The following is a 26,624-nucleotide window of genomic DNA, read 5'->3' on the forward strand; positions in this document are numbered from 1 at the left end:
GGAATCGGACTGCACGTGCACCAGCTTTTACGCTACACGTACACTTCCTGTGCTACCTTACACATTTCACTTATTTGCAAAGCATCACGGTATGATTGTCTTATTGCTCAACTTTTAAGTCGTGACTCATTAAGTTGTACACATTTTCATATTTTCCGAATATTGATAAATAACTCAAAGGAAATAATCGCTCGGAATCGTTAGTAGGTACATTTCCTTGGTTTTGTAATAATGGAAGAGAATAATAGTATACACAGAGAAATTCGAGCTTGTGCTGATTATAATATCAATGAAAGATTTCTTAATGTAGTAGTACTAATAAAATGTGCCATTTCCTTCCTTGGTGGATGTGTGTAGGTGTTGTAGCGTGCCGTTCTTTCGTTTATACGCCACATCTTTGATTGTGTGTGTGAAAATCTTTGCATGATTCATGTGCTTTTAGCGTGTTTCATTTGTGACATTGATCTTGCTGCATTCATTGTGGTAGCTATAGTAGATTTGCATTTTTAGCACGGCTTAAAAGAAAGAAGCAGTAACAAATTACAGTGGATCTGATATTATTAGGGAAAAAAGTTTCTTAACATTTTTGTAAGATAATCTTCGTTGTTAATCGTCAGTGTTAAATTTTTAGTAGTACTCGTTGAGGTACTTACGTTGAGAATAATGATAATACAGGTTAGAGATGGTCAAAAGTTAGTTTAATTATAACCTAAAATCGGTCTGTGGAAAGACGGAAAAACCGACTTTTTTGTTTTCTTCAAAATCAGTTCGGTTTTCGCTGAAACCGTAATTACTTTTCTCCAATAATTTCGAGGTTTGACTGAAACCAGCATGATTTTCGCCGAAGCCGGCATCCTTTCTTGTACTTTTAATACTTATTCGAACAAGTTAACAAAAAAGCAAAATCTTTCCTTTAGAAAACCGAGTTTTTTTTTTATTTATAGGTAAGCGGAACTGGTTTTTGAAAAGCGGTTTGTGGAAGTTTTCAGAAACATGTTTCGTTTTTTCCAAAACCGAAAAGCCGGCTTTTATGCTGACCACTAGTATATACCCAACATTTAATGTACTTTCAATGATATATCTTCTTGTAGACCACCATTTCTTTGGAATTTGGAGCTACTGATCGTGTTAGACATCATTATATGTGCTGAATGTGTGGTTAATTTCGATTCTATTTGCGCTTTAGAATTAGTTGCTCCTAGTGGCTGCTTCTTGATGTTCCTTACTTTTACCGGTGGTAAACGAATAATTTTATGCTAATTTTGTCTTTAAGTGCTAAGTGCAATTTAAATTTTGTTGGTAGTTGCTCTGGATTTTACATTTTACGCGCTTCATTACACCGGAACAGTGCAAAGTCGTAAGGAGCAAGGTCCGGACTATAAGGAGGGTGCTTAAGAAGTTTGTCCTGTAGTGGTCAAATATTCGGTGGTGGTTTTCGCACAGTGAGCTAGATCATTGCCATGATGAAAGAACCAGGTATCAATTCTTGAATTTGGTTGTAGATTTTTCATAGATTGGATTACTTTAGGCAGGTACTGTTCAGTGCATCACTTAGCTGTGACTGCCTTTTGTGTGTCCAAAACGACACGCTCCCGACTTCCACTCGATTTAAAAAATACAGCTATCATTTTCTTCTGTAGTGATCGGGATTTTCTGACAGCTACAGATGTATCCACATCATCAAAGATCCAAGGTTTGTTCTCAGTCTTGGTCGGCACATCATAATAGTGCAACCAAGTCTTATCACCTGTCACCATGTTGTTCACATATTGAGATTGTCCCTTATCAAATATTTCCAGCTTTTCCCGGCATCGCGTCACATGTCCTGACATCTGCTCTTCAGTCAGACTATGCGGCACCCAGAAACAACAAATATTCTGCACGTGCAAATGATCATGCAGAATCGAACGAATTGCTGGTGCATTTTATGTCTAAGGTGTTCTCAATCTGCAGATAGGGTACTCGCCTGTCTTTGTGAAGCATTTTCCTAACCGCAGTAATGTTTTCCTCCGTAACTGACGTTTGTAACCTTCGTTCTCTCAGCGTCCTCGAGTGAAATTTCCCCTTTGGAATCCTCTGTAACACCTGAATATAGTCGTGTTCATAGACAATCATATACTGCAAATCATTAAAGCACTGGTCTTCGTTTAAACCACGCACAAAGTTATACCGCAAAACTGCTCGTATCTCATTTCGTGACCAAAATGCCATAGACTTAGGCTTCAGACTATCGCTGCTAATACATAACTCAGCACATAGACTTCGCGCAGCGGTTACTGTGCAGGTATGAACATGTCTCAGCACGAATCAAGAAACAGACTCCAGCGACACATGATTTCATCGTGTTGCAAAACTTTCATAGTACCCTTTTTAATTCGGCCGCGAATGTTAGGGTTGTAGAGTTCTATCGGTATGTGGTTGTAGAAACAGGTTGTTTCATATATCGCAGTCAATTGTTGCATTAACTTTACAGTTCTTTGTGACAATGCTCTTTACAGCGATTCCTATCACCTAGTCTTTTTCCGTTCATTTTTATTCTTTAACATCTTGTCATGAGTTCTATATGCCATCATCATCTTGGATACTGTTACTTTCAGCACACGTTAAGCATTACACATACCTGCTTCATCTACGTACTGTTTGCCCTCTTTGAATATTGGTAAGTTCTACGATTTTGTACCACCATCGTCTGTCCTTTGGTACACACCATCCGTACTATACCGCCTCGTTAACTAATCACTGTCACCCAATACCACTAAAACTAGATAATCATAGTACATGAATGTTTAATGTTACTAACAAAAGGTTGTATACTTAAGTACATGGATATTCCTATACGAAGGGCTGCTGAAAAGTTCATAGCATAACCCAAGAGTAGTACACGTGAAATGATGAAATTTTGCAGTTATTCTACGTACTGCTTTCAAAGTTGAATACACTTCCTTTAACGGAGATTCGGGTTCAATTCCTGGCGGGAGCTCATGTGGTTCGGATTCCTCGCTGCTGAACGGGCCGTTGTAATACAAAATAAACTTCCTTGAACGGCACTAAAACTTTTTACCTTTTTTTAAAAAAAAAAAAATCTGAAGACTACTGTACTCGCACAACTATTCCATAGCAATAATCACCAGATCAGATCCAAATTGGCGTCATTTTAAGTGTTGTTTGAGCTTGGGGAATAAACAATAGTCTGATGGAGCTGGGAAATGAGGATGATTATCTAGACATTGAAACCCTAGATCATGGAGTGTCAGTTGTATTTGCAGTAATCGATGGACAGGGGTATTTTCCTTAAGGAACATGATTACTTTCTTCAATTTTCCACGGCATTGCACTTTGTCCTCCAATTACTGCTCTTATACAGGTAGTCTATGAGTACGACTCCATCTTATCCTAGAAGAAGTTGCATATTTTTCCAGCGGATTTTTGTCTCGTGAACTTCTTGGGACGAAGGGAACTTGAGTGCCGCCACTCCATTGTAGTGTTGTCAACGGCTCGAGCGGCTCGGCTCACGATTCAGTCACCACCGAGCCGAGCCAACAGCTCACCCAACCGAGCCGGCTCGAGCCGATGGCTCAGTTGAACCGAGCCGAGCCGGTTGACATCAGTACTCCATTGACTGTTTCGTTTCAGGATCATAGTAGTACAACCATGTTTAAAGCGGCCCATACACGTAAACACATGCCTGAAGAAACAGCCCGACTTGTATGAAAAATGATAAAACCACAGGCAAGTTGATCGTGTATGGCCTCGTTCATTCATGTTGAAAGTTTTCAAAATCTTCTGAAAACATGTTTGATGTTTTTGCCGTTCTGCATGCATGTTTACCGTGTATGGGCTCGTTCATGCAAGGTGGCTGTTTTATATTTAGGTCCGCCAATCACGACAGCGGAAGAAATCACGTGAGTCTCTCCTCCGTCGCATGCCAAGGTCGTGCAGTTGCAGAAAGAAAAAGCACGCGTTTCCTCGTCCTCCACATTTCTCAAACTACTTTCAGTATGTTGGACAGCACGTTGGTACGTGTGTGGTCAAAAAATTCTTTCAAGATGCGTGATGAAAGAAACCTTTCATACATGTTGGTAATGCAAGTGCGTGCGTCTATGGCGCGCTTAAGGCATGGTTACTATTCTTGACAGAAATGGACCGGCATTCGGGTCGAAATCGGAGATGACTTCCTTTGATGCCCTCACGCTTTTGATCTGACCGATTTTTGGGAACCCATTTTGCTGATTGCTTACGCGTGCTCAACTCCGATGTTACCGATGGGATCCCGAAAAGTGGCGACGATCTCTGCCACACATTTTGCTGAGATTTTGCGAGTATTAAATATAATGTTGCGAATTTCATCCACGATTTCGGGGACATAATGTTTTTAATCTCCCTTCACGTAGAGTATCATAATCTGTTAAGAAATCGCCACGTTTAAACTGTGCCACCCGCTTCTTCGCCCCCTGCATATGGCACAGAAAAGTCTCGTAATGTGTCGCTGATTTCCTCCGAATTTGCTTTAGTGACTTTCCTTGGTGAAGGGAGCGCGGTGGCTCAGTGGTAGAGCGTTCACCTCTGGTGCTTGGGGTCCTGGGTTCGATCCCAGCCTCCGCCAAGTGAACTTTGTGGTGGACAAACACCGTGCTCGTGGGTTTTCTCGGGGTTCTCCCGTTTCCTCCCACTTTCTTCATTCCACCATTTCACTCATCTCTCATAATCACCGTCTCCTTTAGCCTAACCGGCATAACCGTGGGACGTAAAACTTAAAGATTTCATTTCATTTCCTTGGTGGAACAAAAAGGGTGTAGCCGGATAAGATAGTGAAGAAGAGTGCCCTTACATGGATTGCTATTATATTTATACCAAAGGTATCTCATATTCAAAGATAATTTTGGCCAGAAAATCAACGTCAAATTCCTTCGAATTTTAAAGTTATTGTTGAAAATTCGAAAATCAAAAATTGTTCATACCTCGGAAACGACTTAAGTTACGAGGATAAAACAAAATACCGTCAAATGGGGTGAATAGAAACATGGGGGTGAATAGAAACAAAACTTCCAGATTAGTTTTGGATTTATCTAGACGATAAATTAATCAAGAAAACTGAAATTTCTTAACATAGTCTTATACGGCTAAAGTGTTCAGGGCAGAGACAAAATGTTTTACTGAGTTGGAAACACTGAGGTAGACGGCAGTAGCATTAATGTGTTACTGAAATCTTACACGGTATTTTCGCGCTCCTCAAACTTTCTTGGTAAGTATGACATTTTCATATTTATTGCATTTGAAATATGCCTATTTTGTAGTTTGTTGTTTCATTTACTGACGTTCATAGTAAAAGTTTTCCTTTTGTAAATAATTTTTAATCAAAATTTAACTTTACTGGGTTATTATTATGATTTTTAATTAGTGGGGTGAATAGAAACACTTGGAAAATTCTTGAGGAGCGGAAAAAAGGAAGGACAGGAATGAATCAACAATCTCTAAGAACAAATTTCCAAGTGTACTAAAAAAAAAAAAAAAAAAAAAAAAGTGACAAACTGAAGGAGGAAAATATCAGAGCTGGATTTGAAAAGTGTGGAATTTTTCCCCTTTGTCGAGACCAGATACTGAGGATGCTGCCAAAAAGAGACAATGAACGAAAAGAAACAGCACAGCAAAAGACATCTCAGACTGTAAACCGTTCCTTTATGGATCTTTTCAAGAGCATGAGAGAAGATGGAAAAATTAAACAAGGAAAGAAGAGAGTACGATAGTACGAATAGATGTTTCTGGTAAGAGTTTTGGTTTGTTTTCTGAAAATGATGCATTTTCATCAAATCACAACGAAACTCAACCTACCCTTGTATTGTCGGAAGAGGAGAAAGACAACACTCCAGACGATCACGAACTAGATGATGGTTTCCTAAAGCTGGTGATTTTGCTGTGGTAAAGGTTTATGAGAAGCTAAACCTCGATGAGACTATTCACTACCCAAGTGCGAAAATGTGAACATGATGGATATGTGGGAGTGTTTTATAAGAGAGCACATAAACAATAAAATTTTCGGAAACTTCTGAAGAATCGTTCTTTCTACATGAGGATATTGTTACGAAACTGTTAGGTTTTATTAGGAGTTCGTCAGCACGCTTTAAGTATATGATAAGTTTCGGGCTCCTTCGTGGCTAAGCGGTTAGCGTACGCGCCTTTGGCCTGGGAGACCCGGGTTCGATTCCCAGTGGGAGCTCATGTGGTTCTGATTCCACGTTAATCAGTAGGTCCACGTCTCATATAGCCTCGCTGCTGAACGGGACGTTAACCTCAAAATCAACTCAACTCAATCTTTTAACTACTGTTACGTTTTTGTTTGAACTGCGCACTAGCAATTCGAATAGTTTTAGTGCTGCAGTTCTAAGGTTGGAAATCGATCGAATAGGAACGGCAAGATGTCGAATAATGAGCAGGAATGAAAATCGTTCCCTGGACAAAAAAAAAAAAAAAAAAAGCCTCTATTTAAGCCATTTAATATTTATATTAAGACTGGTTATATTGTAGATATGCTGGGGCCAACATATATTATTAAGATCCAAACGGACTTTCGATTCTCATAGCACAATGTGATATTTATTGTGTGACTCGCAGCTTTCGGGATACAACTGAATATTTGGAAGAAAGAGGATTTACAGTTTTAATCCTACACTGAAAGGTAAGCGCAGGCAATTGACAACGGCTGAGGCGAACTTTTCCCGCTATGTTATAAATATTTGTTGGGTTGTTGAGGCTGTTCATGGTATTCTTGGACAAGTATTGTCTTCTACATCACCAACTGGACAAGTTGCTTCCTCATGTTGGAATTTTATGCTGGATAGCTTATTTATATAAAGCTTTTATTTTTTTTTTAATTATCATAATTGTGATGATAGCCTCGACGAGGAAGTTCAAGAAATGGAACGACAGCACATTGCAAAGAACACATTAGGATTAGAAACGAAAGAGCATGATTGGGACAGGTGTACACGCCCTTTCCCAAAATTCACATCTACGGACATCCCAGACTTTCCGGAGTAGACAGAAAGAGATCTACAAATTCTTTCTACAGGTTCCTGTCAGTTGTCTCAGGCAGTTTCCCACTCGGCTGGAATGATGAACGAGAGCTCCTTTCGTGGCTAAGCGATTAGCGTACGTGCCTTTGGCGTGGGAGACCGGGTTCGATTCCCGTCGGGAGCTCATGTGGTTTGGATTCCACGTTAATTAGTATGTCCACGTTTCATATAGCCTCGCTGCTGAAAGGGGCGTTAAACTCAAAATCAACTCAATTCATGCAATGATGAATGAAGATAACAGCGTCAATCTCCATTTCCTGAGAGAAAATACCCACACGAGGTACGATCTCGACATATTAGTAGGAAGACATACAGGTGTTATATTGATTTTGTTTCGACTACAATAGGGTATTCGGGTCTAAGCCATATAATTGTGAATGTGCACATAGGAATCGAACAGTGTGATGTGGTTCACATGTTGTTAAAATAATTCATTGCTTTCACGTGCTCGATACTTTGCTAAGATTGTTCGACCTACAGAGATTGTAAGCAAATTGTGTGTTGTCGGTCTTGGCACTCCAGTAATAAATGCACATATTCAGTGTCAGACTAGAGCTGTCAGAGCTATGCGGAGATGAAAACTTAGAGAGGCGGCTCATGGACAAATTTATGCAAACATTTTGGCTTTTCAAATGACTTTTTAATTTGTTCACAGCATTAAGCATACACAATTACACACAAAACGATTAGGACGAAATACCGTAAATGTTGCATAGCACAGAATAATATAATTACCGTTAACAAAAATGCGAATGTAGGATGGATAAATTAGCAGTAGTCTACCTATTTGAATACAAACAGAAGGGAAAAAATACCATTAGGTACAAATTACTATTAAATTTCACATCATGAGTAATCATTTAAGACCTCTTGAGCTTTTTGCTATTTCGCTTCTAGTAACATCGTAACCTACAGGAAAATTCTGGACGTCTTCAGTAATACGGAGCATTAAATTTTCCAGTAGACTTTGCCCTAAAAGTGATCTCAGTTTTGATTTAATGATCTTCAACTTAGAAAATAGGCATTCACAAGATACCGGGTTACTTGGAAGAGCCACGTCATATTCATACACACAATATAAATTGCTATAAATGCTTCCATTTAGAGTCAGCTCATACAAGAGTGTAAACGCACAGTGTATGCAGCTGATCCTGATTTTTCATTTTGTTTTCACTCCATTTTTTCATTTTTTTTTCATTTCCAGAATCAGCTGAGCACTGAACAACAACAAAGTCACGAGTAGAAGTATCCTTCAAATTCTTCAAGCAATCTTGGTAATGAATCGCAAATTGTTTGAGTTCGCGTGACAGGGTTTCTTTACACACGCCTGTATTTTGTGATAATGTTTTCAGGGCTCCATCTGGTAACCCATTTTTTTTATTTCTTCAAATCTTCATGGGTCCAAACAGGCATAATCTTTCATTAAATGTTCACTTGGAATAAGCCTCTCCTCAACGCTTATTCCAAGCGGTGTCACAAATTCTGTAGAAGATTTCTACTTGATGCTTCTTCCGCTTGGCTTCTTCTTGCAAAGACGAATCTTCATCAGAGCAGTTTTCATCAAGAAAAGCTTTTTGCACCGAATCCTTTTCGTTCCAAAATCAGTATCTACCCTGAGATGAAGTTCGCTTTTATCCCATTCCCTGTTAAGATTTACCGAAAAAAAATTAACGTTTCCATACAGGTGAGAAAATTTCTCTCTGAATGACTTCAAACTTGTCGCTAGTGTTCGGACCATTTTCCACGCCGTTAAGTAGTGCATCTTTGGGGACAGTGGATGATTCGAAGTTCGTGTTTTAAACCCTAAATAGCTCTGTGTAAAGAGCTTCTGTCATTACAGTTTCGACTTTTTGTCTCAAACTTTTTGCACTGGCTGCTCTGCTCTGTTTGCACCATTGCATATATCATTTTAAATTAAAATAAAAATAATATTGGGCTATTGAGCTTTCAATATAAAATCCAAACGTCCTGTCGCTCTAGCAAAATTTTAAACGTTAAAAATACATACTTTTCCGTTCTTACAATGCAGACGATACACAGATCTAGTCAAAAGAGCGACTGTTAACTTTTAACCAAAATAAACTTATAATTTCATAACTACTGAAAATTCATCCAGACGGAATGTGAAGATGTCTTTTAGATACATATGACGTATCTAACATATGCTAAACATAAAACATATGTTTAACATATGTTACGTAAAACATATGTTAAACATGATTTACGCAAAATTTGGATAGTAAAATTCTGAAGAAAATTTTATCCAAAAATATTTCTATTTTTACCTAAACATGTATGACTACTAAAGTCAAATTACATTAATAAATAACACAATAAACAATTGCACATAATATTCTTGCCTTAATTAACATCTACTTTCCTACCTGAGAGCACACAGGCGCCGCTTATGTTGAGTCTCGATGGTAACATTATATCATTACTACAGTCAAATAACGCAACGAGAGAATGAGTCATACAGCAGTCACAAGGCCATTTGTGATATTACTAGATCAGACAGAGTTGTTACATATCACCTAGGATATCTGGCAGTGCTGACACCCGCAACGAAGAGAGCACAACGGCTTGACAGCTTAAAACCTTTAAATAATCTACGCAAACCTGCAATAACTCTGTTACGGTATATAATATTTATTATAAAGACAATGACAGAAGTTTTAACTAAAATTTTCTTGTTCAATACAACTAAGCCTATTTTATTGTGACAAAGGGGCGCCATAAGAGGGTGGGCGCAGGCGGAAATCTCCGCCTCGTCACCCTGTCCAGTCCGACACTGCACATAGTGATCAAGATTGAAAGTTCCATACACTATCTCCTTCATTTTCCTTGTATTGTTTTCTAATACAGGAAAGACATTTTGAATATTTTTGTATTATTATCTTGTGCACTATAATATTTTGTACATTATATATAGGTATACATTATATGTAGTTATAATCAAAAACATTTTCTGTAAATCACGATTTAAAATATTAGTATCCTACTAACTAGTAAGACTGATTGAAAATCAATGGCACTAGTACTCTCACGCTGTTTCTGGAAGAGGGACGATTATGAGAGTTATATTTCCACGTAGAATCATTCATGACTAGTCAGAAACTCAAATTCGACCATCTTTGACTTCTGACAGTATTCGTGCCGGCCAAAATATGTATGGCGTAACGCCGGTTGCAGATCCAAATTTGGTTTACCTCGTTTTACACTAAGTTGCACCGCGAGTATCAAACCATGATCAAGATTTATATTATAGATGGGTTGGTGTTGCTTCTATGGTGGAAAATAGAAAGGTGATCACTCACACATAAAGAAAAACATTCTAGTTTTCAGTAAGGCCCTTCAACCAAAGTATATTCATATTTTGTTTCATCCTCGTAACTTAAGTCGTTTCCCGAGATATGAACAATTTTTTATTTTCGAATTTTCAACAATAACTTCGAAATTCGAAGGAATTTGAAGTTGATTTTCCGGCGAAAGTTTTCTTTGAATATAAGGTACACTCATGTCCAAAATTATTGTCGCATGTCTATAAATATGTTGTTGTTGGAATATAATTTTATAACAAATTCGCCCGGTATTTCTTATAATCGGCAAAGACATGGATGTGACAAATTTCATCTGAAAGAGCAGTAAATAAGAACAGTAAAACGAAAATAAAACTTTCTTGTCCATTTTGCAACATTTCGTTTTACTCATTCTAATCTTCGTAATTTTTTCCTATGAAATTTACCATAAATTTCCCGACTATACACACAGTATCAGTATTACAAGTACCCTACAAAATCATTATCAAATTATATTCTTACAAGAAGACAATTATAGATATGAGACAATCATTTTGGACATGAGTGTACCTTTGGTATAAATATCACAGCAATGCTTGTAAGTGCGTTTTTCACCGTCTTATCCAATGACAGCTCTGATCTTGATGTTCTTGAAATTTGTTGGTTAGGCACACATTTTCACTTCAGGAGCCTGAAAAAAGACTTAAGAATTTAGTTATTGATATGAAAATATGTATTTGTACATACATAGATGTGTTCTTTAAAACGTAGAGCTAGAAATGTTTCAGTAGTCTCTCGTCTTAAAGATGAGGCTACAACTTGCAACATATATGATGTTCATGGCCACCATCTTGAATGCAAGTTCGAAATTTCAAATATAATTGTAGCATTTTTCGGAGATTTTTCGAGCCTAAGTGTAGTATATATGATTATAGGAAGTAGTCATATTGTTAAAGACCAAATGCTACGTCTTAGTTTATTTGCTTTTTGTAAACCATTGTTCGTTGAAAAATATAGGATTAACTGCTCTTGCTTTATATATATAATTTTATGTAAAATCGAAAGTTATTTTGTTCAAAAAAATATTTTCTGTTCATTTTCTTTTCCCTTTAATTCTGTAATTAATTTATAGAATATCTTTTACTTTGTGCAGGTGCTTCATGCAAGGAACAGACCGGCGGGCCCGGCGCTGCGGAGTACCAGGATCATGTAAAACGATCCGCGGCCCCGGATCATGCTGCACAAGCCGAATACATTATCAGAGGTGAGAATGAAATGTTTCGTTATTATCAAAATTACGTTGAAGTATTGCATGAAAAACTCATATATTTGCATAGTATGCAAATTTCAATATTTAGTAATATATTTTTAATACTTAATAATGAATATATTCCGTTGTTAAATGTGAAGAAATCAGTAGTTCGGGGTATGATTTTCAGTCGGTCTTACATCGTTGATGCTATTCCAGTTAGGGTTGCGCACGAGACGAGACAGTATTTTCTAGGGGATACAACCCCATCAATAGTAACAAGTACATTTTTCGAGACGAGACAACGTTTACGACACATTTTCAAGATTAGGCAGTTTCAGCTATTGTCTGGTGCGCATCACTAATTAAAAATGTTATATTTAAATCCAAGAATTTCTCTCACTCTCTCTTGTGCAGTATCAAATGTTACTCCTTTGGCTAAGCCAGGATGTCGTAATGAAAAACCTTAATAGCAAGATGGAAGTTGGAATAGGGACATTTTCTCTGAGACGCGGTATAAGATGATAAATAAGACCGTAATAATCAGTAGAAATTCGAGAATCAAGGGTGATTTCATATTACAGTTCCTGAGTGTCATATAAGTGACCTGAGCTGCGTTTGAGGTGCTGATATTGTGACTTCCATCATTTCGGACTTGAGAACAGTTCGGCTATTTGTTCCTGTAATAATGATTTTTCAATTAGTAATTACAGAAATTCTATATTAGCCATACCAAATAAGACTTGACATTAAAAAAAAAAAAAGTCAATGATGGTTTCGCTCGACTTGTTTCATTGGTTTTCAAAATTGATTTTTCTTGTTCCAGAATTTCTTCAAATATTGTTTGGAATGCCTAACATCAACAGTAATGTTGTGTAACTTATTTGGGTTTCTTGGTTTGCAGGGGAAAAATAAGGAATACTTTGAATAAAGAAAAGGATAAACAAGCACGAAAACCACACTTTATATATATATATATATATATATATATATATATATATATATATATATATATATATATATATATATATATATAATACAGGATGTTAATGAACTATACCGACAAACTGTAAGGGGTAATTCATCACATCAAAATAAGAGAAAAAGTTTATATAAGCCTATGGCGAAAGTGCATAGTTTCAGGGCTAGGGCTGTCCAAATCGCGAAATAGCCAAATTTAAGCAGGCCCTATTTCGAATTCCAGAAACTGTGGATGGTAGTGCTTATCAGCGTAAGGCCACATTGCCACGTTAAGTGAATCTTGTAGCTGTCATAAAAGAAAAAACTTGCAACCTGATCTTTCTATTGACTGCGTACATATTACAGCTTGAAAGCAAGAAAGGTATTTCCACCTATGCAGCACTGCACTCTAGTGGACAAACGGTGAACGTGTATTTTGGCGCACTCCCTCTCGCTGTCCAATCTTCCGTTGTTTCGGAAGAGGCAAAACTTTTTTTTCTCTTTCTTTACGTCAGCGGGAGGGCGATAGCAGGTAACAAGCAAGACGTCCCAGAAAGTTGCACACTGTTCGACTCCTTGCAAGATGGAAAATATTTTTATGACCCTTTCAAGACTATGTGTACATGGTGAAATATGGTAGGGTTTCAAGATTTTTTTTGGTTCTTTTTTTTTTTTTCTTTATGACAGCTACAAGTTCTTCTAACGTGGCAACCCCTTTAAGAGAAGCCACGCATACACAATCCAAAAGTGCATATTTCATCAATTTTCAGTAGGTGTACAGGGTATTCCCTACAGGGTGTAATTTTCAGATATGCTCTCAATAGAGTTTTCAGATATACCCTGATTTCAAGGAGGGTCCAAAGTAGGCAGGAGGTAAGTCTTTGCAACAGTGGACATCCAGTGCATTGGAGGGAAGTTGGAAGTATTAGAAACCGGTAGCTCCATGGTTTTTGTGTTCCTAATAACGTGTAATACAATGTATTTTGTCACGGTATATTTCACGTTTTCAATTATAAGCGTGAAAGAAAACATCACAGCATGCGTTTTCTCGAGTACGAGAGACTGAGCTGTTGACGATCGTTAACACTTGCGACATTGCGCCATATGATTCCATGTTCACTGCTGTCAAGGCTTATCGTTTGCCTACTTTGGGCCAATCATAATGTCAGAGAATATCTCAAAATTCCGTTGATGGCATGTCTGATGGCATGACTTCCTTTACGCTGATAAGGACCCATCCACAGTTTTTCAAATTCGAAATAAGGCCTTTTGAAATTTGGCTTCTTCGCGATTTGGACAGCCTTAGCTCTGAACCTATGCACTTTTCTCCACAGGTCCATATGAACTTTTTCTCTTATTTTGATGTGAGGAATCACCTCCTTACAGTTTGCCGGTATAGTATATTAACAACAGAATACGTTGTGTAGATCATTACAAAAAACAGCATCTTTTCTGATTAGTCTTGAGGAACTTACCTAAAAATGCAGTATGTTAGAAGCCACGAGGGTCACAGTCCAACGTTGTCACTAGTGTTAAGTGCCTTTCACACATCGACAATGAGTAGTGTACGCGTAATATGTGTAATTTCATTTAATATTGTGTTGCTACAAGTCTAAAGTTTATTTTTTTTTTCACTAATAGGAAGACTTGATATCGAATATAAGTTCCTCATGTACATTTTGACACTGCCACGTTCAGTAATGATGCATCTACTAAGAAATAGAGTATATGTCGGGCGATTCTATGAAAATTTTCACTGACGATAATTTTCAACCAATTGCTTTAGAGAATTACGTGATATCGGATGTTTCTATAATACCCCGAAGTTTGTTGGGATATTGTTACTTTGGCAATTCATTTTTAAGTCTGATGTACAAACGTTTGAAGTAAGGGAAGGGGAACACATCTTAGTAGTATGTTTTTGATAGATTATAATTTACTTCAGAAATGGAAGAACTTCAGAAATAATTTGTTTCGAAGTTGGGAAACTGTCATTTGCAGATTCTGTTTTTATCGTTTCTGTTTGGATGATTTGAAACTTAGCTATTGACAGCTGAGTTTCGAAGGTTGTGATAGAAATTCTAAATTCGGGATAAATGAAAAAAGAAATAATTTATCTTATATGAATGTAGTAAGGGGGGGGGGAATAGTACTGATTTGAATGAGATAAAAAAAGCTTTTGATCTGTTGCGAAATATTTACTGTAATTTATTATCTATCCCAAACTCCTGTTTCATACATGTTATAACCTTGCAATCAATCCACTTCTATTCTCTATTTACTGTGAATATTTTCAGTTACGTATGTATATTCTGATCGTCAGTTCGGAGCAGAAACACGGTCAGTGTTCTTTGTTTGGCAACCATTCAAGAGCGTTGGCTAGACCTTGTCCTCAACACAAAATTACCATTGCCAAAACTGAAACACTTCTGTCACTCGACAAAGTCAAGAATGATTTGTCTTTGTTGCTGTTAGTGATATTTTGCAGCCTCTTTATTTTCTGAAAATACTTCAAGGAAGAAGAAAAAAAGCACCCATTCAAGTACAACAAGACTTAAGTAATTCAATCGGTTTCTTAATTTCGTATTTTCCTTGTGTAAAAGAGGGACACGGTGGCTCAGGGGTAAAGCACTTACCTCTGGTGCGTGGGGTCCCTGATTCGATTCGTGGCCAAGTAAGTTTGTGGTGGACAACATCATGTATGTGGGTTTTCTTGGGCTACTTACGTTTCCTCCTATATTCTTTTTCCACCAATTCTTCCATCATCATTTCCTTGTTTTAATCATTCGTCTTCCTTAGCTTAGCGGGCATAACCGTGGGATGTTAAACTGAAATATTTCATTTTTTCATGTGTAAAAAATTGACACACTTTTTAAAGCGTTCTCTAGCATTTTGTAATGTCACAACAAATGGAAAAATACACTTTTAGTGAAAGGAATATTTGTTTCTGTTCGTATTGCACAAATATGAAGTTGAGATTTAGCATTCAGTTTTCAGTTTCTTGATATGAGAACATTCTAGTTCAAGTGAAAATTGGATTCTCGTGTGTCTTTGATAAGGAAACCGAAGTAAATTAACTATGAAAACGAGTAAAAGGCTTGAATTAAGAATTACTGTATGCATTTGTATCGTTATTGATGTACTGTAGCGTTTATATATGACTAGACACCGAGCTCTCAAATTGTCAAGTTCTTACTGTAGTGCTATTGATGAGTTAGTTGCGTTACAATGTTTAGATATATGCAAGACAAATATTTGTATTACGAATTCTTAACTCTTCTTCCCAAAAAACCACTGTGATCAGGTAGTAAGTAGTACTTCGCATTCGAAATTGAAGTTCATTGTAGAAAATATTCATATATTGAATTCAGGCGATGCTTGACCAAGTTTAACTCAGTGACAATTATTGAGTACGGTACCTAAAATTGAACTATCAATTTCAGTAGCGGTAGTCATTGTCAGTAGTGACAGTTAACTGCGTTTCGCTGTTACGCAAAGTGAAACAGTTTTAGCTTCTGTTACTGTAAAATACGGTGATTCGTGAACTGGGACCCAGGCGCATAGGTATATACACAAAATACCAGGAAAGGAAATGCTGAAAGATTATAAGGCGATAAGTAATTTTTCAATGAATCCCTGTCTGTGAGCTTTGCAGTCTAGTTACAAGAACACACACATTTTCCGCTGAATTCACGATGTGTGGCACTGCCATTTAAAGGGTAATTATGGTTAAATCTTGCATTAATGAGTCATCATATGACAAAACCATCCTTTATAAATTCAAAGGTAAAAGAGGGCACCCTTTAGTATCCCAGACCCTAAGAAAAGAAGTTTATTGTACCAAATACACTTTGCGGCTACTTAAAAGCTTCAGAGCTTTGTGGTGGACAAACACTGTGTGCGTGGATTTTCTCGGGGTTCTCCCGTTTCCTCCCATTTCATTCATTCCACCATTTCATTAATTTCTCATCGTCGCAGTCTTCTTTAGCCTAGCCTGCATAACCGTGGGACGTATAATTAAAAGATTTCATTTCATTTAAAAGTTTCAGCATAGAAGAGCTCTTTAAAATAGTTAATGAATAGGTTTTTGACCTATTCGAAGGTCCAGAGTGAATACGACGAACAAGTCAAAAGGAAAATAAAGAATCTGAAATAAACAGAAGAAAGAGAAAAAGAATAGTTACAAGCATAAATAGGTTTGGGAAAACTTTCAAGGAGGTCATAATAATAATAATAATAATAATAATAATAATAATAATAATAATAATAATAATAAAAGAATTGAAAAGAACAGAAGAAAATGAAAAAGTAATAAGAGAAAACGAAAGATGATGGACATACATAGAAAACATCTGATCAGAATCTGTTGCGGAGAAAAAAGGAATAAATACCTACAGAAAAGAGGAAAAGATGTAGGAGATAACGAGAAAGAAAGGAAAGTGAAGGAGAAAGACTGTTAAGCTGATGGAAGGTGTTATTTCGAAGTCAAATGAAATTATTGCAGTACATTGATGAGACAAACGAAAAGTAGAACATAGTCTGAAGCAATATAAGGAGAACATGAAATTGAAAAAAGATTGAAGTACCATTTTCCAACATCTATAAGTCTATGAAGTAGAGTGGAGAGGGCAGACGTTTGTGGAGTAGAAAAGGAGGAAAATTTTCAAAAGTGGAAAGAAGGGAAATTAGAAACTGGCAGGACTAACGGCGATGGAGGAGTTAGCTGTCAACAAAGAATAGGAAAAACTACTGATTGCAGAAGAGAGGAGGAAAACAGAACAGAAAGGACAAGTTTAGTCAAGTTATGTTTGCTCGCACTTCTAAAAACGATTCACTGAAAAAGTTACTTTGAAATACTTATACTTTTAATTAGTGTGTGGACAGAAATAAATCATTTTAGTTGGAAGTGGTAGATGATTGATTGGAATGAATTCATATAAATATGTGATATACTTCATGTTGTTTAGATGAATAGATGATCATAACGAGATACTGTTTATTAGGCATACTCTAGCGAGATACTCTAGAAACACTTTAATCTAATAGTGCTCTATAGCATCTCTCCCCTGAAGTAAAAAGAAAGTGATCCTCTAAATACGTTAGCTTTCGAGCTATCTTAGTATGGTCCAACAATTAGTCTGGTCTTAGTATGATGCATGTCCATATGAACTTTTCTGATTAGAATCACCCATATTAGCATTTTCTGAAGTATTGCCCCTTCCTCCTGGGACACTATATATATATAGTATTTAATTGTTTTATCTTCTAAAATACACGTTATCAGACAGTAACAGTTATCAGATTAAATCTTGAGTTATTTCTTACGAAAATAAAAGGATTTGTTAGGAATTAAGTAACTTCTTTCATCCAGAAGATGTAATTTCGTGGACTTTTTAATATAATTTCACCTTCATGAAGAGGGAACCATGGAAGAGGGAGAATGTGTGGAAATTCTGTTGAAGAATGGTTTCACTGTACAATAGTACGGTTTTTCTTTTAATTCCACGAGATAATAAATTCGTGTGTAATATTACTTTGCTCGTGCCTATATAGTTTGTGTGTTCGGTTTTAGTGCTGGAGATTCGGGTTCGATTTCTGATGGAAGCTCATGTTCGTATCCACGTTAGGTGTAGGTTCACGTCTCGTATGACCTTGGTGCTGAAAGGGACGCTAAATTTAAATAAGTCCAGTCCAGAGCTTTCTGACTTTCTCATACTGGTATATAATAATAATAATAGGCCTAATAATAATGGTGTGCATTATTTATCTACATTATTATGGATTGATTTGAATAAAGTATTCCGAGGTAAATAAATCTACGTAACACTATGGGGCAGGGTTGGCTGGTTTAAACCAAAAAACAAAAAAATGTTCGTAAAAGTGTAAGTGTTTGTAAAATCTTGATGAACACACATTTGTGGGTTATCACGTTTCATTCCCGTATATTATTCGTATTATATTCAGACCTAAATTCCCCATTCATTACTCAAAAAGATTATACTACAAAAGCAACTTTTTTTTACAAGTTTATAAATGTTTATTTTGTAATTTTTTTGTAGTTATTATTATTATGTAATTGCAATCGAAGAAAAAATCTAAATATTGTTTCGTTTCAATGTTTACTATTGATAAAATACATCGAAAATGCTGTACTTTTTGTATGTGTGTGTGTGTGGGGGGGGTCATACAGACCCCACGAGAGGCATTTAGTGAAATAAGTATCTTTGGTATATATTTACATATATATTTACATATAAAAGAGTCTGAGCCAAAGTGGACTCAAATAATTCGTATCTTTATTCACTTTTCTTATTGATATGCAGATTAAGTCAGTGTATTTCTTTAATTTGGACCAATAAAAGTCGTTGTTAACTAACTTGAACTAAATTAGTTCTTCTGTACTCCGTCGTACTTTGAAATTGTTCATATGTAATTCTGTGTAATGGTTTCACTTGTGCAACTGTTTATCTTTTTGTCCTTCTGAAATGACTCTTGACAGTTATATTAAATAGCATGTAAAGATCAGTACAACGTATTTTTTTTTATCAGGATTCCTTCGTGAGTGAGTCGGCAGACGTATCGCATTTGTGGCCAATTAGTCCTGGTTCCGAGTTCAAATGTAGGACAATTTCTCTCGGATGTAACTCGAGAAGCGGTTTTTATTCTGCTTTAAGCTTATGTGACCCCTTCCAGCATAACCCGGTTGTTGCATAATAACATCAAGGCGAAACAAACTTATTTCTGTCCATATATGATATGAATATATAGAGCAAATCATTTAAACCATAAAAACCTGGTTTAAACAAACAAACAAAAAAAAAAATGGTTTAAACCAAAAAACGTTTTTTTTTTTTTCAAATAAAAACCATGGTTTTTGCTAACCCTGCTATGGGGAATAAATAAATGTCTGTTTAACAGCTATACTTCAAGATTTGAAATTTGACTATTGATTAGATTGCTAGATTATCCTGTAGTTGAGAGAGTGAAGAGTAAAGGAAGATATAAACTAGGAAAATATTTAGTTAAGGATTGAAATATTTCTGTACTAATAAATTCCAGATAAACTTTTTCTGTTGCTATAAATTTGCATAGTATGCAATATGTCATTTGTGAACTTCCCATATAGGTTAAATAGTATAGATGAAGTTCATCAGCCACTCCAAGAGTTTGGCAGAAGAATGGAATTCTTTGGCGAGATCCCAATCACCGAAAGAAGGATCAAGTGATTACTATAGCAGTCGCATTTATTTTTATCTATTTTCACTGTACTATAGAAAAACATACATGACATTTATATGGCAGGAGTTCAGTCGGATAAATTCAATTTATGGAATTCGAGTTCGGAAAAGTTGAAATGTATATTGTGTTCAAGATTTGTAAAGTGGTGTAGCATGATAGTACAAGTTTCCAACGTCATAATATGTAACCATATTACATGAAAAGTTATTTGTTCGAATAATTACAGGACGGGAATGGGCTGATATTGCTTTGCGAATATCATGACTATTATTTAATAAATTTGAACGGCAGTGATCATATAAATAGGTGTATTCGAAACTCCAGTTTGATAATTCATTTTTTTCATCCGTTTTTTTGAGATTTTTTCTTTCTCCGTTTGACCAGAACTAAAACTAAAAATCACGCGTTTTTCTAACTTCAGCGAGATGTTTGTTTTCCTTCAGCTCTAAGTACAAAGTAATTGTTAGAGAATCGTTGGAAAAGTTTCTGCAATCAATATGAAAAAAGACTTGTGGAATTCTGGGAACAGCGTTATTGTTTCACCTTTAAGATCGATACAATTGTAAACTCTCAAACCATTGTGAAAGATTCCACCCCCCCTGAAGCTGCTACTTGAAAAACCGCTGTTCGCAGTATGTCAACAAATCATTTTAACACTTTGCGACCTCTGAGATTTACTATAGTAGTGTTTCATAATCTGTTCAATAGCTCCGGTTTGTAACTAGAATGAGGTGATATATACCCTTTCATTTTTATAGACAATATCTACACTTCTAAATTTTAAGTTGTGATAGTCATAAATTCGTTAGAGTTAGTAGAGAAGCACTGCTGAAAGGTCCGGAAAAGTGGACCCCAATCTGCTTAGCTAGAATTGGTGATTCCACATTTTTGCTAAATAATTTGTATGGTATTCATTGTGAGACAGTATTATTTACACCAAGGCATTCTTCTTCATAGCACATTGCGTACACAATTCTAATGAATCTAGTACAGGATAAGAACTAAAAATAACTTTACCTCTTCAAAATTTCAAAATCTTCCACAGGCATAAATTTGCATGTTCTGATTGAAACTTAATGACCTTTTCACATGTGGTTGGACGCGCAACTCGCATCATCTGTTAGTTACGAACTCATTGCAGTAAAATTCATCAGAGAGAGAAAAAAAGCAGGATCCATTTCACCCAACCGGATCTAATGCCCGAACTTCCTCTATAGGCCTATTTATTAATTTTTATTTAAAGAAACTTTGAATAGGATATTCAAACAGTAAAGCGAAAGCGAAGCCATACATGGTTATTATAAGTGTTGCTTTATTTATAATTTCACAGTTAATTTGTCAATAACTCCCCCCGTAATTTTTTTGTTCACTACCCTCCAAAGAGCCTCTGCCCTAGACCCTATCATGTTGAAAATTATAAACCTCTCTCGAAATACTCAACTATACACAGGTATTTACTTTATCTCGGAGGAGGTGGGCCTTCTATAAGTATAAAAGCATAATTTTACCCTTGTAGTGCATAAATGTTAAGTTTGGTGGAACCTCGCATATGTATACAGGTCGTAGATGTTCAAAATAATCGTGAGTTTAAAATGAAGCAAGCTACTGGTAAGATAGCGAGGCGTAGTATTGGTTGAAAAATCTTGGAGAAGGAACTTCGGGTAAATCGAAAGTGAGGTAAGAGGCTAATATGAAGTAAATTGTGTGTATGAGGTGAGCAATAGCGATTGTGAAACGACTGGATTAGCACAATTATATGACGTTGAACCTGCGTGTTCCTTAAGTCATAGAATGTGTGGCGTAGTATCACGTGAGTCAATCAAAAATTGGTATACTAATTTTTACTTGTTGGTGTACATGAGGTAGAACCGCTTTTCGTGTTTGACGTTAGCTATCAATATATAGTACAGCCTTTATGATTGTGATGTGTCAAGCAATGGATTTAACCTTCTTAAATTTTTTGTTCTGTATGCAGGCCATGGCGTCGGCCTTCGGAATTTGCTTTATAAATCTCTAGTAAAGCTTTTCACACTGGGTTTTTTGCATTTATTCAAGTATGGAAGCATCAAAGAACATGTTTTATGGGCATTTTGCAGTCACGTATGCGATGCCTGGGGGCAGTGACGTCACAAACAACGAAGGCGGCTTTTAAAAAAGGGTAAATTATAGAGATTTTTTTTTCATCCCTATTAATCTTAGGAACATAGTTTGTACCTCGTTGGTTTCGTTATGAAGCAGTTTCCAAATGTAGCACTCAAATTTCCCTGTTAAGTACCAGAAGCAGGAAAATTCCGCCCAAATTGAAAAAGTTTTTTTTAAAACAAAAATTCCCTTTTTGGGGAATTTTCACCCCTCAGGTGGACGATAGGGATAGGCAAGTTATACCATTCGAAAAATCCGATTCATGCCAAACAAGACGAGGTACGATTGATGTTCCTACAATGATTAGTCTTTATGCTGAAGCGGATTGGATAGAAATTGACTGAAAATGTATTATGGAGGGAAAATTGGTAAATCGGCTATAGCGTCGAGACTATTTTTCCCCGTACATTCTTCGTTCCTCATTATTTTCACAATGAAGCAAAGTTTTTTTGGTACCATTCGCATGTGCGTGTCATATACCTGAGCGGAGAAATTCGCGATAAAAGAGGACTTTTTCAAAAAATCCCTCTTTCCCACTTTGAGCGAGAATATCTCGCATTTGGTACGTAATAGGGAAATTTGACTGATGCAGTTTGAAACACTGCTTCATTGCAAAAAAAAAAAAAAGTACGAACCAGCGTCAATAGTGTTGGTACTGTAGCTGCTTGACTGAAAGCCTAAAAATTACCTTAAAAAAAATTAAAAGTTAATACTCCTGGAACCTTCCAAGTGAATATTTCGAATTACAAATCTGTCTAGACTAGGGATGGGCAAAACCGGTTTTTATAAAAACCGAAAACCGGTTTTTATAAACCGAAATCCGAAAAACCGACATTTCGTTTTTTTCAAAACCGGTTCGGTTTTTCACCGAAACTGATTTCGGTGAAAACTTATCGGAAACACACAAAACTATTTCTGTGGAAATGGATTTGGTTTCCGGGGAACAACGAAACACCATTCTGGTCAGAAATAGAACAAATTTTGGAAAAAAAAAACAGAATCGGTTTTGAAGAAAACCGAAACCGGACCAGGTAAAAAACCGAATCGGTTTTGGAGAAAACCGATAACCGGTTTCGGTGAAAAACCGGTTTTTGTGCCCACCACTAGTCTAGACCATCTATGTTTGTTTTTGTTGAAAATAACTATAGTTTATAGAGGGTAAGAACTAACGTAATTAAAATTCGACGTGTTGAATATTCGAACATCTTAGAATATTTTCGAAGGACAGTCGTTGAACACATTTGAATAAATGAAAAATTGAGTAAATATGAAGATATGCGGTTTGTTAAAACTTTCTTACTGGATAGTTCAGGAATTTGACAAGCTGTTTGTCAATGCAGGCTCTTCAGTAAGACTGTACGCTCCCGTCTAGTTTAGTTTCTAATGCTCGTGCCTTTAGTTTACAAGGTCCCGGGTTTGATTTCCACTGCAAGAGCATTGAACGCGTTTCATTGGTTTCGATTCTACCTTAAGCTATAGATCTACGTCTCACGAAACATTCTTGTTAGAAAGAAAAGAAATGAAATGAAATCTTTGAGTTTTACGTCCCACAGTTATGCCGGTTAGGCTAAAGGAGACGGTGATAATGAGAGATGAGTGAAATGGTGGAATGAAGAAAGTGGGAGGAAACGGGAGAACCCCGAGAAAACCCACGAGCACGGTTGTTAGAAAGAGATGCTGAACCAACCAGCAAACAAAATATACTTTGAAGAACCTTACTATCAGAGTAATCAGAAGTTAGCGTACAGTTCAGTTCGAACTGTTGTATCTTTAGATAGTTTTCAGGCAATAAGACAGACGACGATTTCCTTATGTAGAAAACTGATACAAAAAACTACTATAGAAGGGTTGGTGGAGGATAGTTGATATTAAGCTGAAGGTAATGTTTATAATAAATGAGTTGCAAGTGAATGGTGTTCCATTTCTCTCTATATTTTATTATTCTTTCGTAAGATGAATTGAAGCTAATTCCTGCATTATAGAGGCATACGAATCTGCATTGTCTTCGTAGAGACTGTTTTCACAAAACGTTAAATTGCTTCATTACTTTTCAGTTAATAATAGCTTCAATTTTGTAAATTCATTCTTTTTCGTGTTTCATTACCGTAGTACTTCTTACAATTTATCAGTGCAGATGGAGATCAATTTCTTGTTCTCTCGTCTGCCTTATAGTTTTTCTATGTATTACGAATCTCGCCTTTCTGTATGAGAGTTACGAATTTTAAATCTATTGTAGTTCAATTTCCAAACTTTGGCAATGCGATTTCACTTAGCTAATGATCCAGGTAACTAAGATGGAGCTCCGCCTAGTGATTGTGTGCGTGAAGCGCAGACTCGCACGCATTCTCTTTTGCGTTCGTCCTTGTTTTCTTTTGGTATAAAGGGAACGAGATACGAGTCAGTACTTCATACACGCCCCACTTTTTATGACGTCAGTCATAGCGTAATGATTGCGTGTCTCGTCTGATATGACGTCACAAGTGGTCAAAAATAGCGCACGGGAGCCTGGATAGATCGAAACCACGTGCAGAGAGCTACCGCATTGGAGCCGCACTTTGAAATGAGGTCACACATTAACCCTGTGAGGTTTTAAATGTGCAGTTGGAAGTGCGCATGTATTTGTTTTGTCAACAAGAATGTCAGTTTGGATTGTTTTTTTACTATTGCAACGGGCAGAAAATAGAGATTTATAGCAAAAATTCTGATAGATGGTTAATTGCATATCTGATGCCGAAATGGGCATTTATCGATTTATTGGTTGTAATATACAAACTTAATAATGTTCTTGTACAAATTTGGTTTAAAATTCCCTTATTTGTACGCTATTCCTAACAAGGAAAGTTAAAACAATGCTTCCAGCGACTCAGCTTCCTGTACGAGTTCTGTGGAAATAGATGATGATGATTACCTACTTTGTTATTTATAATCAAGGTTTACTTTTGTTGTACACTTTCTTATATCTAAACGATCATCATTTTCGTCGTTTACACAGTAGATCTAGGTTTAATTCTAGATGGTAATTTCTAGTCCTACATTTAAGCTCCAATCAACCAATATTTTCATTAAAAGATTTAAAAAGAAAAAGTTGATGAATAGGAGCGGAAAAATTACACTGTTTTTTCTAAACATTATATTTTTCCATTGTTTTGTAAGTTCAAGAATAGCATCTCTCCAGTGCCAAGGTTCGAGATGTGGATGTGCAGTTAGAGGAATCCAAATTTCAATGCTCTCCAAGCGATGAGGGCTTCTCCTCATCATCTGTTAAAGTTGGAGTAATCACGTGGCAAATCTAGATACGTATAGTAATATTTCAGAAAGATGGAGTACGAATTTGTCATATACAAGTACACATTCTTGATCTGTATCGCAGTTCCAATGGAGAAACAAGATATGCTCTCTGTGCGTGTTGCCGAGCTTAGTCACCAGTAAGAGCATATGTAACGTGAAGTCTGATCTCATCAAAAATTAATTTTTGGCATGCGTATAAAGTAGCTGAAATATTAAAATCAAACTAAAGTAGGGGGCGCAGTGGCTCAGTGGTAGAGCGTTCACCTCTGGTGCTTGGGGTCCCGGGTTCGATCCCAGCCCCCGCCAAGTGAACTTTGTGGTGGACAAACACCGTGCTCGTGGGTTTTCTCGGGGTTCTCCCGTTTCCTCCCACTTTCTTCATTTCACCATTTCACTCATCTCTCATCATCACCGTCTCCTTTAACCTAACCGGCATAACCGTGGGACGTAAAACTTAAAGATTTCATTTCATTTCATTTCATTTCATTTTCATTTCAAACTAAAGTAAAGGGCCTATCCGGTTGCAATGGTGTGAACAAAACTTCGGGTGAGATGGCTGAAATTCGGTTCAAATGTAGAAGGTGCTTATATAGATTATGTATTCTAAAAGCAGGTTGTTGTAAAATGGATGGAACATATTCAAAAAACGCACAAAACATTAATGTCAGTTAAAAATCAGTGAAAAATAATTCATCCTCTTACCTCAAAAACAAAAAGAGGGAGATGACTGAAATTCAGCTCAAATATAGAACAGACTGTGTAGATTCTACATTCAGGAAGCACGAAACATGAACATTAAAGTCAGTGGAAAATTTAGTGAACGAAAATGTATTCGTCCACATATCTCAAAAACTATGATAAAGAGTTGGCTAATTAAAAGCTTATTTTAAAGATATAATGAAGCGCGTAAAACCGATGTATAGCACGTAAGGTAAATATGGACGAAACATTGTCAAAAATCAATTTGAGTAAAATCAATAATAATAAAATATATGTATCTTCGAATTACAGAGATCGACCTACGCGGAGGTTACGTCTTTAGAATATCTCACATCTGGATTTGGAATCTCCAGACTCGATTTAGCAAGAAACGTGACTTTGACTTGATCACGTGACACAGTCTGGTCCGTATGGCTAACCGAATAGGCTCTCTGTTGAGCACATGCTTGTGATAATACTGCCAATTACTGCTTGCTCCTCCTCCCCCTCATCACCATCATAGTCATCATCATCATCATCATAGGTGTTCTGCCATTATTGGCAGGTGACTTGCTGCAACAGCTCCATGCTTCACGGTCTTCCGTTAACCTCTTCGTCTTCACGTACGGTTTCTCTGTTTTGATATCGTCCCTCAATTATATTCCAGTTGTTTTCGTC

At 36.6% G+C, this 26,624-nt stretch overlaps 1 protein-coding gene across 1 annotated transcript in view; it reads left to right on the top strand.

Annotated features, from left to right (window-relative positions):
* Window positions 1-26,624, top strand: part of enc (R3H domain containing protein encore) — a gene marked incomplete at its 5' end in the record, with an annotated part of 313,145 nt that overhangs the window by 53,131 nt on the left and 233,390 nt on the right. Inside the window, one exon of the mRNA XM_081735830.1 lies at window positions 11,523-11,633. Coding sequence (XP_081591956.1) covers window positions 11,523-11,633 — 111 coding nt within the window. The remainder of the gene's footprint in view (window positions 1-11,522; window positions 11,634-26,624) is intronic.

The sequence above is a fragment of the Thermobia domestica genome, chromosome 13 (genome assembly GCF_964235325.1).
Source record: "Thermobia domestica chromosome 13, izTheDome1.hap1.1, whole genome shotgun sequence".
Lineage (NCBI taxonomy): Eukaryota > Metazoa > Arthropoda > Insecta > Zygentoma > Lepismatidae > Thermobia > Thermobia domestica.